Here is a 19810-nt window from a genome sequence, read left to right as displayed (position 1 = left end):
CCTCTGTACCGTGATTTACAGAAATATTAAGTGACAATTTTATAAAGGAGAAACAAATGTGAGAAAACAACGTCCTCACCTTGCCCGTGTCACCACCGTGTGGATAATGGGACCCTGGTGAATGTACCGGGGATGTGGATGGAGATGCTGGCAAGTTAATTATGAGATCATCATCTGGGTCCAATAATTCAAAGATTCCCATTTCCTCTGCAAATCAAATCAAAGCAAGTTGGATAAGAATAGAGAACAAGTTCAAATCAACTTATAAGTGATCTGCAAGTTTTCTGCGTTATATTTTGCAATCAACAACTCTATAGTGAAAGTTCTTCCGTTAAAAGAAACTTAACATGACACTTTCATTCACCATAGCCTGATTAAAGTAGTACATTGAAACACTGATGGAATATTGCAAAGTTCAGTCCCTACTTTGTTATCACCAGCAGGATGTGGTTGTAATAGTTCAAATCAATGTTCCAACATCAAGCATCAATCTCCAAGTACTCCTCACCACCTGTTTCCAATAACAGATACTTAAATGTGGACAGCGAGCAAGGAAGTCAGATCTGAGCTGCTGGAACCAAGTTAGTGACAAGACAGGGACCATGAACAAGGGTGGAACAGTTCAGAAAGTGTCAGTCACCATGAAGAATGTGATGCCATTGCCCGAATCAGGGAAGAGACAGAGGGGAACAAATCAGTTTCACTAACTTGCTCCCTCACTCACTCATCTTTTGGGCCTGTCAACACCCATCACATCAGCAGTAATCACCATCATTGCCTCAACCGGAAAATGAATCACCTGCCCTGAGACAGAAAAACAACTGAAATACAAATTTCAAACTCAAAAAGGCTAGAGAACTCCAATGCAGAGTAATGGGAGGAATTAGTGCCTGCCCCTCCCAAATTATCCTGGTGTGTAAGTTCACACTTTCCCCTCCCCTAGCCTAAATAACCCACACAGTGCCTCTCCATTAACAACCATTCTTCATGTGTGCATCTACAAATTATTAAAGGGTTAATCAACCAGTTGAAAACACAGGTGTCGAGCAATTGAGCAGTAAAGTGATAAAGACAAGTTGCTAGAAAGGCTGCAGAGCCCAGGTAAAGAAGCTACCAGGCCACAGTGGGACGTGTTCTAGATTGCTGAGAAGTAAGGGCATAAATTACACAGTTGTTAGCAGAAGGTTTCCAGGCCTCTCTAAAACGAGGATTGGAAGATCACAAATGTTTAAGGAAGGAACAAAAGATAACCTAGGAAACTACAGAACAATTAGCTTGACATTAATAGTGTGAAAACTGATGGAGGCCATAATAAGGGATAAGATCAATATACACAGAAAAATAAGTTAATAGTCAACATGGCTTTGTTAAAGGCAAGTCGTGGCTGGCAAATTTAATTTTGATGAGGTGACACAGACAGAGCTGTGGATGTTGCATATTTGGACCTTCAGAAAGCATTGATATGGTATCACATGACAGGGTAATTAGGAATGTTTGGATCGGATAGGTCCGTGGTAGCTTGGATTAAAAGTTCGCTAAAAGACAGGAAACAGAAAGTAGCACTTCTCAGACTAGAGGTAGGAGTTGAAGCGAGTTTTGAGAAGATTTGTACTCAGGTTGAGGTTCTGGATGTAGGTTTGCTTGCTGAGCTAGATGGTTCATTTTCAGATGTTTTGTCACCACACTAACATCTTCAGCGAGCCTCCAGACGAAGCACTGCTGATGATAACTCGGGGGTCACAATTTCAAGACTGTCAAGTAAGAGTTAGGAAGGAAATGAGGAGAAACGTCTTTTCTCAGGAGTTGTTAGGATTTGGAACGTGCTGCCTGGGAGAGTGGCAGAGCCAAGTGCCAGAGGTTTCAAAAGAGATATACATTTGAAACTGACACATTTAGAGGGCAATAGAGAGAGGGCTGGAGAATAGGATCATCTGGGTAGCGCTTTTGGGTGCCAGTACAGAGGCAATGACCTCCTCCTGTACAGTAAAATTCTAGAATTCTAACCATGTATTCTATCCAGCAGATAACCAAAGTTGGAACACTGGTCAAGTTTTCCCATCCTTGGCTTATAAGCTGAATGGTAATATCGCAAACCCTTTTCTAGCAGAGAACCAAATCTTAGATCCACACAGATTCCAATGCCGCAGATGGTGGTTCTATCTATCATGTCACTTGCAACAGAAACCAAGTGTAGATTGTTACTCAAAGTATCCTACATTAGCTTGGGGTTTTTCAAGGGAGCCACATTAAGCCTTTTGAGTTGAGATTTTAAAAATGGCTAAAATTTTGCCTTCATTTTAAAAATCACCTACCAGATAGCTTTTTGACATTTCCAACGAGATATCCTATCTTGTGCAACCATTAATTTTGATTTCAATTCAATTCAGGTGAAAATAACTTGCTCAAGTATTCATATGTGCATTTCACCTAGCATTGATGAAGCAAAGATCTTCACTGAACTTCTTTCACAACCCAGGGCCTTCAAATCCAAACGTGGTTCTGGTTTTCCATCTACCACAAACAGTGAAGTATTGAAGCTAAATGTAGCACTCCTGTCGTTATTACAGCTGCAATAAGCTGACAAGCATCAGATACTGAGCATGAAGCCTTTCTTGCTCTGAAGAGCTGAGCAAGTTACTAGATAAACTTGTGGAGCCAACAAAAAGGTCACAAAGCAGGTTTCTGCTTCAGGACTGATCTATCTAACCATTCAAAATGAAACAAACTAAATCCATAATCACCTACTCATCGCTGAATTAGGAACTGGTGCACCAGCTGAGTCACTAACCAGTAGACAGGGCTACAATACGGTCCATAAATCAACAATTGAAACAGAAAAATGAGAGATTACATCCCAATTCAAATACTGTAAAAACATCATTTGTAAGAATCCAACATATATCAAGGCAACAGACAACATCCATGACTAACCAACGTTTATTTCATAGCTCCCAGTTGGCACTTGCACCATTGCGGAGGTAGGAAACACTAGGATGTGAGTGCATGATGTATCCTGTGGCGTGCTCAGTTGCGACGTCTGCATGTTGAGTGATGTGCCACGACCAAACACTGACCCAACAGAGACAGAATCTGCAAAAAGATTTAAAAGAAAGTTTTGTCTTCAACCAACATTTCAAAAAAATAAGATCTTCTGTTAACTACTCAACAATAATCCAAATGAGTAAGAGTATAAAAAGAAAGTTTATTTCCAATGACTTCAGGATATAAGCACCCAGTTCAAAAGAACTGCACTCTTTAATGCAGCGAACTAGCTCCTGTTGTTCACACCATTCCAAACTTTGGGAGAAAAAAAAGACGCAAACTGATTTGTTGATAACTTGGAGAGACTTACACCAAACCCGGGTTCAATTCCCGCCTCAGGCGACTGACTGTGTGGAGTTTGCACGTTCTCCCCGTGTCTGCGTGGGTTTCCTCCGGGTGCTCCGGTTTCCTCCCACAATCCAAAGATGTGCAGGTCAGGTGAATTGGCCATGCTAAATTGCCCGTAGTGTTAGGTAAGGGGTAGATGTAGATGTAGGGGTATGGGTGGGTTACGCTTCGACGGGGCGGTGTGGACTTGTTGGGCCGGAGGGCCTGTTTCCACACTGTAAGTAATCTAATCTAATCTAATCAAAGTCACTCTTCATGAAGAGCTGCAATAGTCTCTGAACTCCTGATGTTAATTACGAAAGCTAGAAAGATTTAATATGTTCTAAATTATGCACCTGTTCTACCATACATCAAAGGCAACAGTTTTTCAATGGTAAAGAGTCTTTAGCTTTACTTTAAAAACCGTATGTAGTTTCCTCAGCAACCTGCCTAACATTTCTCCCTTAACCACTAAAGAAGTTATCGTTCAAGTCACTGCTTCCCAGACACAGTCATTGTGTAATGGAAGCTTCCATTAACAGCACTCAAAAATTAATTTTCAGACACTGTCAACATAATAGGGCACTCTATAATGTTAGCATTTCTAAAATGTATAATAATAATTGGATTATTTTTATGCATAATAATCCAATTTCCCAAGCTCTTCTAGTTCCTTGCCCCATGTCTCTAAATATGAAGCCAGCAACACTGACCTTCTATCATCCAATATTTCTCGAGTTCCACTCCACAACATGTCTGCATTTTACATTACAGGTTTATATAATGAAAATACATAGAATATTTTCTACATTAACAGTGAATCCTTCATATAGGAAAAAACAATATTAACCAACAACATAACACAAATTATCAGCATGCCCAGTCAACAAAGTAACACTCCTAACTTTTGACAATTTGTTGGGATCTTCAAATATGAATGAAAGGTTGAGAGAGAGATTAACTTCTTAGGCATGTAAACTGGTTAATCTAACAAATATCACCAAACGTACACAGAATTACATGGAAAAAAATATTAAATTTGATAGGTAGTCAACAAACAAAGACCCCACTTTGCAGAGCTCAGGGATCTTTATCCACAATAGTATAGTGTTATTTATGTAACAGGACTCCCACCAATAAAGTTCTTGTTGCTGGTAGAATCTAAATGGCCATTTGAGACAAAAGGGACTTACTTTTCTGGTTACCTTCTCAACATAACTTTGAAAAGAAAGAAGTCAACCCTTAGTAAGTGCAAACAAAATGTACCAGTATGATGCCTCACAGTTGAGTACCAATATGTTTGGTCATAAAGCCTTCTACCCATTTCAATTTTAATATCTGCCTTTAATACACTAAACTGCTCCCTATTTCTTTTTTCTTCATTAAGATTTAGGTGATGACATCAAAGCCACAATTAACATCCATTCTTAGCTGTCCTGAGGAGAAAGTGATGGGCCTTGTCATTGAATACTGTAATTGCCATGTTATTTGTAGTATTATATTTTGTGTCTCTATTGATAAGCCCAAGTAACCCATGCATTTTTTTTAAACTATTTTATCAACATTCTCTGCTACTTTTAAAGTCTTGGATTGAACCCAGGGCCCCTCTGCTCATCTAGATCTTTTCAAAATTGTGCCATTTAAGGTCTTTTCATAATAGCCCTTCCAAAATGCATGAATGCACACTTCTTCATAATGATGGCCCTGCCACACCTCTGCCCAACTTACCATCTATATTACTATTCACTATGCCAAATTTACAACTACGCATGTTCTAATACTGTTCCTAAACCTAATTCTGGGTAATCTATAACAAGTTAAAAGTGGCGATTCTTGATGTGGCAGCATGGCAAGGTGACACATGGCTGGCCACTCTAGACCCATGACTGAGCACTTAAAGACTGTAAAGTTGAACTTTATTTCTTTTTTTTTGCCTGTACATCCAACGTTTTGGTATTCTTTTCGTGTTTTAAGATGGCACTTGAGAGTGGCAACACTATGCAATACCTTTCACTTTTGTAATAAAATACATGTGACAATAAATGCATCAAATCAATCAAATTTCAAAAAAAGTTAATGGATCCAAAACTGACCAATGCCAACGTTTCCCAGTGTGAAAATCATCCATCAGAAAAGGTGGTTAAATTATTAAAGCTGCACATCATGTTTTGTTTTTATAATTTACATTTGTCGAGTGACCAACAAGAGCCACTGTTCAAATGGAGAACTGAAATGTCCAACCAGAACACAGGTACAACTCATTTTCTTCAGCAAGTTAATAATTTATTTTAGAACCAACACTATTGCGTTATAGTAATATATTACCTCATAAATAATGATGCATCCCAGACAAATTGAAACTTATCAGTAACAAACTGCATATTCCATAAACTGTTCTCACCAGGCATTATCACAAACGATCCCTGTGGTTCCATAGCAACCAAACAAGCACTAAGGATGCTTGGAGAATCAGCTGCAGAAATACCACACATTCTGCAAGTATCCTTCAGGTGCCGGCTGAGGGACTGCAAAGTGCGACGACCAAGCAAACAACTCCAGTCTGCAGAATATAAAAGATTAGCACAAGTTAGTGAAACAACAAAACAGCAATCCAGTTATGCACTGAAGATTAAAGCATTTTCTGAACAGCTCTGTAGTGGATGTGCTGTGCTGTATAATGCAACAGCCAAGGTGTCACTTTTAAAGTCATAAAGGGTAAAACATTTGTGACATCCATTGTCTACTAGATTAATACGATTATTAAACCTTAGTTTTATGAACTAAAGTCTCACCAAACCAGTAAAAAAAAGTGCTCCAAGGATTAAGCACTTTTTAATACTCCCAAATTTCCAATTGATTCCCTGTCAGCTGATTTCAATTACTTCTTACTATTCATTCGTGGGACATGGACTGGCCAGCATTCACTACCTGCCCCATACATCCTGGTATCAACATTTCAAAAGACTCTATTTTCTTTCATAGACTTTATTTGCTGTCCAAGTTTGAGGCAAACAAGAAAATTGGATATAAATATGAACTTTCTTCTTGTTAACATGCTTCGTGTTCACAAAATTACCTCTGGCCATTTCCATTATTCTATTATGTTGCCACATTGGTATTCATTACACTGAAGACAGCAAAAGAGTTCCTGCTCATGATCACTATCAAATGAACGGAATGATGATTCTATTAGAAAGCACATTTCCAAAAATAAGACTGCAAGAAGGTGGGACTCTGCCCTCTGACCTGAGAAATTCAAACATGAACAATGACATTTAATAAGATCTGCCAGGAGTTAGCATGAAAGAGAAGGGGTACAATTGTGGCCTCAAGGGTTCTTGTGGCACAGTGTTAGGAGACCTGGATTGAAGTCCAACCTGCTCCAGATATGCGACACAACACATCTGAACAGATTGCGACAAAGCTTCCTCCTTTAATAAGGTTATGCAATCCTTGCTTTTTTTTTTGCAGAGAGGTTGTAGACAACACAAACTCTGAAAAGTCTGGGCCGTAGGGTTTTAGAGCCATTTTGATAATAACAGATACTGCCTCATGGAGAAGGCTTTCAAGTTTAAAAAAACACACTTGTATAATGAAAGGGGAGTAGCCAGTTCTCCCAGCTCAGCTTTTCTCTGATTTGTGGTGCTGGAAAAGCACAGCAGGTCGGGCAGCATCCAAGCAGCAGGAGAATCGACATTTCGGGCAAAAGCCCTTCATCAGGAAGGACAAGGGATGATGATGCGCTTTTGCCCGAAATGTAGATTCTGCTGCTCCTCGGATGCTGCCTGATCTGTTGCGTTTTTCCAGCTCCACACACTCGACTCTAATCTCCAGCATCTGCAGTCCTCACTTTCACCTTCTCTCTGATTTAGTTTGGTGTTTAGCAGTAGTGTGAGAAAAGGCTGATGGACCCACAGCAGCAGGTCCAGGCTGGTACTCTCTCTCGGCCTTCTATCCTGTAAGAACATCCGTCTGATTTTACCTTTTGTGCCAAGGGGTGTTTATGGGGACTTTGAATTTGGAACAGCATCATGAACTTGGGATGATGTGTTGGGTTTTCGGAGAGGTTAAGTCATTCGGTATTCTGTTTTCTATTTTTTGTGCATCATTCAGTAATCTTGTGAATAAATTCTGTTTTGTTTAAAACTAAGTTGCTTGACTAGCTGATTCTCTCCTGGAATATCCACTTCACACCTGCTTAAAACAACTAGCAAAGTTAGAGTCCGGGCTACATTCTAGAAAAGTTCTGAAGGATCTGGCCTGGTCCATAACAAAAACGTCTACAATTGTGACCTTCTACACAGGATGTTTAAAGCACAAAGCTATATTTTATATTAATCTGGCATTAAAAATAACACAAACTAACATTTCCATGTTGCAAGTCTCCCATAACATTACCCAGGGAGTCCACAATACAGTTCCAGCAAAATGGGTAGAAAAAAGACAAACATCAGTGCCAAAAGAGGGAGTGTATGTTGTATTGTTACAGACATGAGAATCTTAAAATAGAATATTTTTATTATCTAAAACCCATTTGGTAAGTACCACAAATTGGGTTACTTAATAAGAGTTCATGGTACAAGAGGTAATATATTAACAGGTTTAAATGATTGGCTAACCAACAGAAGACAAAGTAGGGAAAATAATGAGGCATTTTTAGGATGGCAACCTGTAACTAGTAGAGTACCACATGAATCTGTGTTGGTCCACAATTATTTACAATATATATTAATGAATGGGATGAGGGAAGTAGATGTACAATTGCCACGTTTACAAAAACAGGTGGGAAGGCAAGTGCTGAGGATGACAGAGTCTTCAGAGGAATATAGAGAGATTGAATATGCCAAAACTTGGCAGATGGGACATAATATGGGAAAATGTGAGGTTGTCCATTTGGAAGCCAAGCATAGAGGAGTTGAATATTATCTGAATGGAGAAAGACTGCAGAAAGCTACAGTGCAGAGAGATTTGGGAGTCCTCATGCATGAATCACAAAAAGCTACTATATACGTTCACAAGGTAATGGGAAAGTAAAGGAATGTTGGCCTTTATTTCAAAGGGAATGGAGTATAAAAATAGACAATAAAAACCGAAAGAGCTGTGACTCTTCCTCAAAAATGATGTTAGCTAGAATAAAGTTTCTTTTTAATGCAGAATGTTGGTTGTGGGGAGGGGTAAGCAGCAAATGACGGTTGGACATAGAGCCCAAAGAGAGAAAAGAACAATTGGATAGACAAAGTAATGGATAATAAATGGTATGGAGAATGAATAGGAGAATGAATGGTTATTAAAGGGGTCAATTAGAGGCTAACAATGGGTTGTATATAATAGCAAATCATGTAATAACAAGGCCTTGTGTAGTGGGGTTGGATAAGGATATGGGAGAAGGTGCCTCAAAGCCTAAAATTGTTGAACTCAATACGGAGTCCAGAAACTGTAGAGTACCAATGCAGAAAATTAGGTGCTGTTCTTTCAGGTTGCACTTGGCTTCACTGGAGCACTGCAGCAAGCCTGTGACAGAGACGTTAGCCAGGGAACAAGATGGTGTGCTGAAGTGGCAGGCAACTGGAAGTTCAGAGTCTACTTTGTAGATGCCCTGCAAAGTGGTCACCCAGTGCATGCTTAATTTCCCCAATGCACAGGAAACGACATTGTGAGCATCAAATGCAGTAGACTAAATTGAGTGGTGTAGATAGTGTTGCGTCATTTGAGATGTGTGTTTGGGCCTTTGGGTACAGAGGAGGAAGCAAGTAAACAAAACAGGTGTTACATCTTCTGCGATTGCAAGGGAAAGTGCCGTGGGGCAGTGGGCTGAGTATTGGGAATGAAGGAGGAGTGTATCAGGGTGTATTGGAAGGAACAGTCCTTGTGGGAATTGACAAGGGAGGGGAGGGGAATATATGTCTGGTGGTGGCATCCCACTGGAGGTGACAGAAACTGCAGCTATTGATCCTCTGGATGTGGATAAGAACAAGTGGGACCCTATCACTGTCGTGGGAGGGCAGATGGGTCGTACCTGGCTGAGGGCCATGTCAACTATGGGGAATCCTTGCTTAAGGAAGAGGGTCAACATTTCAGAGACGCCCCTTGTCGAAACTGGCATCATCAGAACAGATGCGATGATGACGGAGGAATTGGGAAAATGGAATAGGATGTGAGGATATAATAGTGTTAAGGTAACTATGGAAGTAAGTTGGTTTGGAGTAGATACTGGTGATCAGCCTATCCGCAGAAATGGAAACAGATGTTGAGGAAGGGAAGGGAGGAGTCAGAGGTAGACCAGGAGAAGATGAGAACAGAATGGAAATTTGTAGCAAAATTGATAAACTTTTCCAATTCCGGACAAGACAAAGAACCAACAGTGATGATATTTCAATATACCAGTGGAAGAGTTGTGGGTGAGAGCCGTAATAGGACTGGAACATGGAAGGCTCCGTGTACTCCACAGAGAGATGGGCATAACCGGGGGCCATGCAGGTACCCATGGCCACACTTCTACCCTGAAGGAAGTGAAAGGAGTTAAAAGAGAAGTTGGTCAGGATGGGGCATGTCTTACTGAAACTACAAAGCACTAGGCATACTACATCTACAGTACTGTGGATAATTTTGTTTCCGTATTGAAGGAATCATATACTGACAATGGAGGCAGTTCAGAGAAAATTCATTAGGTTGTTCCCAGGTATGAGGGATCTTCTTGTTAGGTCAGGGTGAGTAGGGTGATCTTGATCTCACTGAAGTTTGGAAAAATAAATGGTGATCTTACTGAAATGTTAGATACGTTCAAGGCTGAGATAGACAGATTTTTATTCAGAAAGGGAATCGGGGTTATAGGCATAAGGCAGGAAAGTACAGTTGAGGATTGAGAGATCAGCCATGAATAGTAAATTAGACTCAATAGGCTAACTGACCTACTTCTGCTCCTACATCTTATGTTCTTACATTTAAAATAAAATCAATCAATTGCAGTCAATGTCGTAAACCAATACCAACATCCAATTTACATGCAGTAGTTATATTGTTTATGGAATAAATTGCCCAGTTTAGTAGGAAACTTCTCTATTCTTTAATTAATGTCATGATTTTCAATATCTATATCAACTACTGGAGGCGGCAGGATGTTGATTTTAACTGTCATGCAAATATGAAGCACTGGCCAGTACAGCAGCCTCTCTGAACTGCACTGGTGCTTGTCCTCAAATCTTGGAGTACATGTTACTGTAACTGCAGCCTAAAATTTCAAGCATTTTGGAATAATGCATAGTTCTCCCACCAATGACTGAACTCTGTTTGGTCCAAACTTATCTCTGGTAGTGGAAAACCATGTTGTAGGTTATGAATCAACATTCGCCTTACAAAAGAGCATACTACCCAATTCAGTGAGTAATAGCACGGGTATGATAAAATTGCTCTTTAATATATGCCTTATGAAAACAAACATTAATCAGAATTCACATCTGAAGCTAATAGTTGGAAGAAAAATCTTCCAGAACACTCCAAAAATTAAATAAATGTGCAGTGTACAAGTTTAAAAGATGCTGTTGGATGTTCATTTGTTTTACCTTTTAATTCTCCATGTCCTATCCTCCCAAGCCGCCCAATAACAACCCTCCAGGGTAGTGATGTCATCTGCATGATGCCCAAACACCAATCCCAGAGTTTTTGCAATCCCATTCTCCGGGGTGAACCTTTCCGCCTGCGAGCCCTGTCAGATTAAATAAAAATCACCACTTTAAGAATAGATCATTCAAGAAACACTCAATAATTTACATAACCTGTATAGAGACAGAAACAGTGAAAAAATTTCAAGTTAATGATCCTTCTTCAGAACTAGTAGTAGTTAGGGATCAACAGGTTGCAAGAAAAAAAGTGAAAAGGGCAGGTGGTGAAACAACAAAAGGAAAGGTCTGATGGGGTGGAAGGCAAGAGTCGTCAAATGACAAAATAATGGTGGTGCAACGTAAAAGATTATGATAATGGAATTCACAAATAAACTCGGGGATTGGTTTAGGAGGTACATGCATAAGAAAATCATTTCCAGTTGTTGTAGTCCAAAAATGTGGGGGCAGAGGTGATGATCTCAGCTAATGGTTATGAAAGGACAAATCATAGGTTCTATTTCTTTTAGTTTACTGAGGTGGTCAGTCATTGAACATAGTCACAAGAGGTTACGAATACATTTTTAACAAGAGAATGCCAAAGTTTATTACACAAAAGAAAACATGAAAAATAGTAAACCAAACGAGAACATCTGGAAAAAAAAATCATTACAAATATCAGAAAACAAGTTTCAACTCGTTTAACCCAACAATAACCTCACAGACACAATCAGTAAAGGATCACTCATCTCCATGCTAAAGCTGTGGCACCATTGTAATTGGTTTCCTTTTCAGCATATTTCTGTGCCTAGCTCCTGCTCAGAGTTTTTATGTTTTATATTAACTTGCAATTTTCTTTAGTTTGTTTATAGGCCTTGGGGTAGAGAGATTAATTACTAATCCAGCTCACCGGTACAACTTAACATAGCTTCTTTAAAATTCCTTGCTTCAGCAGCCTTTTAGGATGTTATTCTCTCTTGGGAACTCCACAGCTACCATATTTTGGAGTTTTCGATTAGATTCCCTACAGTGATTCCCTACCAAGTCCACACCGACCCTCCGAAGAGTAACCCAACCAGACCCATTTCCTTCTGACTAATGCACCTAATAGTATGGGCAAATTAGCATGGTCAATTGGCCTAACCTGCACATCTTTGGACTGTGGGAGGAAACCGGAGCACCCGGAGGAAACCCACACAGACACAGGGAGAATGTGCAAACTCCGCATAGACAGTTGCCCGAGGCTAGAATCGAACCTGGGACCCTGGTGCTGTGAGGCAGCAGTGCTAACCACTGAGCCACCGTACCACCCAATAGGTTTTCTATGTTGGTTAGATTGTTTTCATGAGCAGTCCGCTTGGAGATGTTAATGCACACCTCAGGAGAAAACGGAACTTGAATCCGGCACTCCTGGCTTGAGGTATGGAGCTAGGCACTCAAAGTACTGTAGCCTCCCCAGCAGAGAATTGAACCCCGGTCTACCGCGTGACAGGAGGGGTTACTAACCACTACACTACTGAGGACTGGATCTTCTAAGCAAACCAGGGCTTCTCCCAGCCCTGTCCAGACTGTTTTGGATACTGCTAAAAGCAACTTCTGCTGTTACACAACTCTTCTCTGAATCAATCTGTTTATCTCCGAGTTGTAAAGTTCAAGTCCGCAAATAGCTTAAGCAATGACTTATTGGAAGTGGGGGCAATGCTAGTCATTTATCTAAACTCAACTGGTTTCTTTGAAATATTGCTTTAACCTTATTGTTCAAAAATTACTTTCTGATTTTGAAAACTAAAACTGAACAAGACTTCATGGCACTGAAAACTAAAGTCCATTTTTCCCTCTTCTTTAGAGCAGAAGCTTCCAAGTAACGATAACGTATTGTGAGCTTACATCACGATCTGAAATTGTTCAATTTAGCTGTAAGATACTTAATCAGAATATGAGTTGTCATTTCTAGAGATTATATTGCATGTTACTGGCACAAGGCAGGTGGCAAAGGATGGAGATATCAGAGTTGGGGACTTGTGGGGGGTGGGGGGGCAGGAGCAGAAGCATAGATTTAAAATAGCATTAAATCAGAGGTGTTCTGAAACAAAGCAATTCCAAACTATATTTGGAAATGCAACCATACCATGAGCAGAATATGCTAAGTTAAATGGAAGCACAAGTAAAACACTATCATCCAGAAGCATTTTTGAATCTGGACAGTGCGAAGAAAAAACAAGGCCAGGTGCTGAATCTCCTGTGCTTCGCAGGAGAGCAATGTCAAATGAAGGGAAGGAGTTGGCTGAGAAACGGACCAGTGTGTCACTAAGGGAACGGTCCTTCAGGAATACTGGAAGAGCAGATTCCTCCATATTATGGAATGATCTGTTGAATTTAGTGGCTGGTGGAATGCAAAGTGAGGATGCGAAAACCCCTGATATGGTTCTGGGAGGAGGAGAAATTTTGGAACTAAACAGACCCATGGGTGGAACAAAAAGGCCCTTTAGAAGCAGCAAAGTGGGATGAAATGCAGCTGTGGCTATGACAGTGTGCTTATAGTGCAAACTGACTAATACACCATTTTCAGAAACAGAGGAACAGAAGCTGAAGGGAAGAGTTAAACATGGGACCACATGAAAATGAGGGACATCTTGAAATCTGAATAAAGTTGATCAAATTTCCTAATTTACGGCAAGAACAGCTCAACCATGACAGTCATCGATGTACTAAAAACAAAGTGAGGAAGAGGACCTGTAGAGAACAAGTTCCATATATTCCATGAACAGAGCAGTAGCTAGCTTAGCTGGTGTAATTCAGAATAACTCCAACAGCATGAGTTTGTTAGTCCTTCCAGCTAAGTTACAATTGCATTCTGCCTCCTTGCCCTGCTCCTGACAGTGGATGGAAAAAGCAAACTACCCGGATAAAAGCTGCCAAGAAACACCATAGGAAGTAGTATCAGCCAATGATGAGCCAAAACCAAGTGAAATAATCATTAAAAGGCTTGGACAGCTACAGCAACCTATACACACTCCCATAGCAATATCTTTAAACTGGAGAAAGTGAGTGTAGTAAAAGGAGAAATTGTTCAATGTGTTGGATCTCCATGAAGGAAGAAATGCAATACCCTCAGGGCTTGTTGGTTGATATGGAGTTCAGGAAGAATTGGATATTCGTGGTCAAAAGGAGATGGTTACTGGCAGTAAACTGTATTGGTAGCAACAGGCATCATAAGAAATGTGGATATAGATGGAAACGGACTGAACAAGCAAAGAAAAACATGTTGAAATAGGGAGAATAGGTTCCATAGGGTAAAAACAAGCTGAAACGATGCTGAGTTTCTGTTGGTGGAAGCATGTAGAAGATGAGTTTGAGGATGAATGAGTTGGATCATCTCTAACTACAGATAGTGGATTGACTCATTCCTTCCTTTTTTAAAATGCAAACATCAGTATTATGGTGCTGCGTGCAGCCACTCCTGCCAGGGGAATTCCTATAAGATATGTTACGCTGATCTGTCTTGCACCACCTTTACGCATCTAGCATACCATTTGCACAACAACTTTGCAACATCAGTTTTCCAACTATACCTCTGCTGTCCTCTACTTTGCTCTCTAGAACGCTGCAGCTTTTCAGCTCTGTTCATATGGCTGAAATACTGGCATTTTCCTTTCTGGATGCCACTTCTTTTTAAGAATTCTTTTCACTCCTACAATTTCAAATACCACTTCATTTCTCCTATGGTCCATATGTGGAATTTTGTTTTAAAAACTTGTGGGAAGTAGAATCCCTGGCTGGCCAGCCAGCATTCATTGCCTGTCCCATACTTCCTGGTATCAGCATTTCAAAAGACTCTACTTTCTTTCACAAAATTTATTTGTTGTCCAAGTTTGAGGCATACAGGAAAACTACATATAAACTAGAGCTTTCTTGCTGTTTAACATGCTTCATCTTCATAAAATTACTTCTGCCCATCTCCATTCTTCTAACATCTACGACCTTGTCATCATTTATCTTAAATAGAGAAGTTTATCAACGTAGTCCAATATGACACCACTTAATTCAAACTTCTACGGTATTTCTACTAGTTATCAATTTGTCTATTTGGTGTTTACAGTCAAGTCACTATCTGCAATATTTTGTTCAGCCTCTTCTAAAATGAGTAGCAACTGAAAGTACCTTAACATGTTACTTCATGTATTACCATTCTCTCTCTCTAATGGTTGCGTTATTTCTTTCAATGTACAAGCAACTTTACAGAATATATTATTTTTTATTTATATATCTCTTTTCATGTTAACATAAATACAATGTACCTTCCAGTCTGACTAGAATGATCTGTTCTTTCCTACAAGCAATGCCAGTTTCGGCTGCTAGCAATCTTAAGACAAGCCTTTTTACTAAACTGATGAATTAGCCTTTATTTTGATGTTTTCCAGTTGTCAACATACCTGTTTGGTACATCTATATTAATGACACAGGTCTCCAGCAACTCTCCATAGAGATCCGTGCATGTTCCAAGCAACCACCTCTGATCATGTGACAAGCAATAGCCAACAAAAAGAACATTATATTTCTGGCTCGCCTCGCCAAATGTTTCTCCTAGCTCAGTCTGCTTATCCTTCACTGGAGCCAAGATAAACGGCGGGCTATAAATCCGCAAATGCTCTGGTCTCTACAGCAAAAAGAAAAAGGTAGGTTTGGAATTAGGTCACATTTTAAATATTTTAACATGACAAATAGCCCAATGAGTAAATGCATTTCCTAGCTTGGTAATGTTGCACAACAGGGAGGCTTGAAACTCTTATTTCTCGAATTATTTCACTTCCTAACCTTTTAGTAGGATGAAAATGGAATGAAAATTGTTTCGGGAGACATTTTTTTAAGCATGGAGATATTACACATTAAAAATTACCACTTTAATTATGAGATATAGTACAATATTAAAACATTATACTACTGGGTATCCAGTTGAGTTGAAAGGTACTGCATCTTGCCCTCAAAAATATTCCTGCGCTGCAGCATGGCACCATAGCCTCCTCAGTGTCAATGAGCTAGTCTGATATGATGCCAGTGTTTCTTCAGAATCCATCAGCATCTAAGGGATAAAAATATCATACTGCAACAGCTCTAGTCAGTGGGACATAAACTGAGGCCGATTTCCAGTGGTGGCATACATTGCTGATTTGGTCTCAATGCCTCAGTCTCGAGTTTGACATAGTACCAGCAGATAGCTATTATCTGTGCTTTTGTTACCTATGGATACACATGCACAGCCAACATGAGCAAGATTCCCATTGTGTTCAATTCCATCTGAAATTCAGTGTCAAAATATTTCAGATCAAAAACTACAAACTTGACTTTGTAATCTCAGTTTTTAAAATGCTTTCCTTTCTCACACTACATACAGATTAAGCAAAGTATTCTCCCACTTTAGGTGTGAAACACCAAATGCAAGTGTTAATGAAAAACATTTTATTCATACTTTATTCCTATCTTTCACATTCAATTGCAATCTTTACTCTTTAGATGCATTTCAAATTTAGTCGTCATATTCTACACCCTAACTGGATAAGAAATCAGAGCATAAAAAGATATTGCCTGTTGAAATTCCTGTTATGAAACAGGACACTTCAAAAGTTTCAAGTAGATGTTTTATCAGGGTATTGACTTTGGCTCAACAGAAAATCTACACAAGCCATTTCTTAAAAGCATAAAGAACTGGAAAAATAAAACAAATTCAATGCTTGAGCTGGGGGAAAGCAAGAGTCCTAAAACCATATTGACTTTAGGAAAATTGCCTTCAATCAAAAGTGAGTCAGATCGCTTTGGTTTGTAAAGGTGGTGAAGAGTTTTTACTCACATCTGGACTCTTTAAGGTGCTGTCTAAGGCCAAGCCTGGGCCAAAGCCAGTCAGTGCTTTGACATAGGTGGAGGATGGTAATGATCTCCGGCATTGAGTGAACACAGAAAACGCCAAAGATTTAAGGTGCTGGGAGTACAGGTGCCGATCATCATTTTTCACAGGCTGTAACAGATACTGACAAGGGACAATCTGCAAAGACAAGAGAAATAAAAACTGGAAGCGAACCTAGGCTCAATTTGTTAAAATTCTTAAATAAGCAAGCAACATTAAAAAAAATGCACTATCCCCATAGCGGAGTGTTTAAGCTAGGATAGCTAGCTGTCTCTGATATTACTCCTGAAGCACGCAAGAATAATGTAAGGGGAAAGAAAGGCTGCTTCAGAGAAACTGTTTTCCATATTACAATAGTGACTGCACTTCAAAAGCACGTAGTTGGCTATAAATCATTTTCAGATGTCCTGAGGATGTAAACAGAACTTCAGAAATTCAAGTCAGCCATTTTTTTTTAAATCATCTTTTTGCTACTCTCTAAATGCCTTAGATCATTACTCACAATGATGAGACAAATAACAAGTGTTTATGATAAAATGTGGTTCCACAGGATTGGCACCTTTTAATTTCTTGACCAAAAGGCAGAACCAAAAAGGTAAGAATCTCTGGATGACTATCTGAGCCACAAGCTAATTGGCATAGGACCAATAAGGTTAAGTAAACGTGTGGCTCAAAGATTGGTGTGGGAGAAATGGTTTTAAATTCAAGGGGCATAGTAATGGGACAGCCTTCATTGGAACTGTGCTGGGACCACAGTAGAAGCACACTGGACAAACGAATGACAAGAGGAGGAGGGGCAGTCAATACGGGACGTAAAGTGTTATGTCTGAATGCATGTAGTATAAAGAATAAGGTCAATGAGCTTGTGCCAAAGATCAAAATTGGCAGGTATGGTGTGGTGGGCATCATAGACACAAGGCTGCAAGGGGATCAGGATTGGGTGCTGAATATTAAAGTTTATACATTATATTGAAAAGATAGGGAAGTGGGTAGAAGGGGTGGAGTTGCCTTATTTGTAAGAAATGAAATTAAATCAATAGTAAGAAATGAAGTAGGGTAGGATGGTGTAGAATCTGTGTGGGTAGAATTGAGAAAACGCAAAGGTAAAAAGAACCATGGTTGGAGTTATGTATAGGCCTCCAAACAGTAGTCAAGAGCTGATACACTAGGAGATAAAAAAAGATGTGTAGGAAAGACAAAGTTACAGTGATCATGGGGATTTCAATATGCAGGTGGACTTGGAAAATCAAGTTGGTAGTGTACTGCAAGAAAATGAATTTGTGGAATGTCTACGGGACGGCTTTTTGGAGCAGCTTGTGAGGGGGCCCACTAGGGAACATGCAATACTGGACTTAGTGTTGTGCAATGAGGCAGAATTGATAAAGGAGCTTAAGGATAAAGGAGAAATCCTTTCGAGGCAGTGATCATAATATGATTGAATTTACTCTGCAGTTTGAGAGGGAGAAGACAGAATCAAAGATGATGGTATTACAGCTGAATGAAGGCAACTGCAGATGCATGAGGGAGGAGCTATGTAGGACTGAGTGGGAGAGGAACCTAGCAGGCAAGACAGTGGAACAGCAATGGCAGAAGTTTCTGGGGGTAATTCTGGAGACACAACAGAGATTCATCCTGAGAAAAAAGAAGCATTATACAGGGAAGATGAGGTAACCATGGCTGACTAGAGAAGTCAGAGACAGCAAAAAAAAACCATATAACGTGGCAAAGGGCAGTGGGAAATCAGAGGATTGGGAAGCTTACAAAGACCAACAAAAGGCAACAAAAAGAAAAAAGAAATAAGGAGAGAGAAGAGTAAATGAGGATAAGCTAGCCAGTAATATGAATGAAGACTGCCAGAGTTTCTTTAGAAATGAAAAGGCCAAAGGAGAGGCAAAAGTGGACATTGGGCCATTGGAAAAGGACGGTGGAGAGAAAGTAGTGGGGAACAAGAAAATGGCTGAGGAACTGAACAATTACTTCATGTCAGTCTTCATGGTGGAAGGCACGAGTAACATCTCGAAAATTCAAGAATGAGGAGGCAGAGTAGAGTAGAGTATGGTGGCCATCAACAAGAAGGTGGTGCTAGAAAAAGTGAATGGCCTAAAGTTGGATAACTGAAGAGATAGCAGGTGTTAGTGGTAATCTTTCAGGAATTGCTAGAATGGGGGACAGTCCCAGAAGACTGGAAAATCACTAATGTGATACCCTTGTTTAAAAAGGGAGTAAGGCAAAAGACAGAAAAACACAGACCGATTAAACTAACTTCGGCTGTGGGTAAGATCCTGGAATCTACTGTGATGGATGACATTTCTGAATACTTTGAAGTGTATGGTAAAATAGGGCAAAGTCAGCATGGTTTTATCAAGGAGAGATCATGCTTGGCAAATCCGCTAGAATCCATTGAGGAAGTAACAAGCAGGTTAAACTAAGGAGAGCCAATGGATGTTATCTCCCAGGACTTCAAGGCGGCCTTTGACAAGGGACATACAGAAGGCCACTGAGTAAGATAAGGACCCATGGTGTCAGAGGCAAGTTGCTAGCATGGATAGAAGCTTGGCTATTTGGCAGACAGCAGAGAGTGAGGATAAAAGGGTCCTTCTCAGGATGGCAGCCAGTGACAAGTGGTGTTCCTCAAGGCTCAGTGTTGGGACAACTTTTCACTTTATGCATTAATGATCTAAATGAAGGAACTGAGAGCATTCTGACTAAGTTTGCAGACGATCTAAAGATAGGTAGAGGGACAGGTATCACTGAAGAGGCGGGGAGGCTGCAGAAGCATTTAGGCAGCTTAGAGTGGACAAAGTGGCAGCAGATGGAGTACAACATGGCAAAGTGTGAGGTCATACACTTTGATAGGAAGAAGAGGCATGGACTATTTTCTAAATGGGGAGAAAATTCAGAAGTCTGAAGAGAAGTGCAAAGAGACTTGGGAGTTCTAGTTCAGGGT

General features: G+C 40.0%; 1 protein-coding gene across 2 annotated transcripts in view; it reads right to left on the bottom strand.

Moving 5' to 3' along the window:
- med13a (mediator complex subunit 13a) overlaps positions 1-19810 on the bottom strand; it is a 220407-nt gene that overhangs the window by 12396 nt on the left and 188201 nt on the right. For both annotated transcript variants that reach the window (XM_072590029.1, XM_072590030.1), the window contains exons 23-28: positions 16810-17001; positions 15398-15621; positions 10929-11071; positions 5771-5929; positions 2932-3090; positions 80-207 (exon numbers count right to left, since the gene is read on the bottom strand). In XM_072590029.1, coding sequence (XP_072446130.1) covers positions 80-207; positions 2932-3090; positions 5771-5929; positions 10929-11071; positions 15398-15621; positions 16810-17001 — 1005 coding nt within the window. The remainder of the gene's footprint in view (positions 1-79; positions 208-2931; positions 3091-5770; positions 5930-10928; positions 11072-15397; positions 15622-16809; positions 17002-19810) is intronic.

The sequence above is a fragment of the Chiloscyllium punctatum genome, chromosome 19 (genome assembly GCF_047496795.1).
Source record: "Chiloscyllium punctatum isolate Juve2018m chromosome 19, sChiPun1.3, whole genome shotgun sequence".
NCBI lineage: Eukaryota > Metazoa > Chordata > Chondrichthyes > Orectolobiformes > Hemiscylliidae > Chiloscyllium > Chiloscyllium punctatum.
The sequence above is the reverse complement of the archived record's forward strand: the minus strand, read 5'-3'. Positions and strand labels throughout refer to the sequence as shown.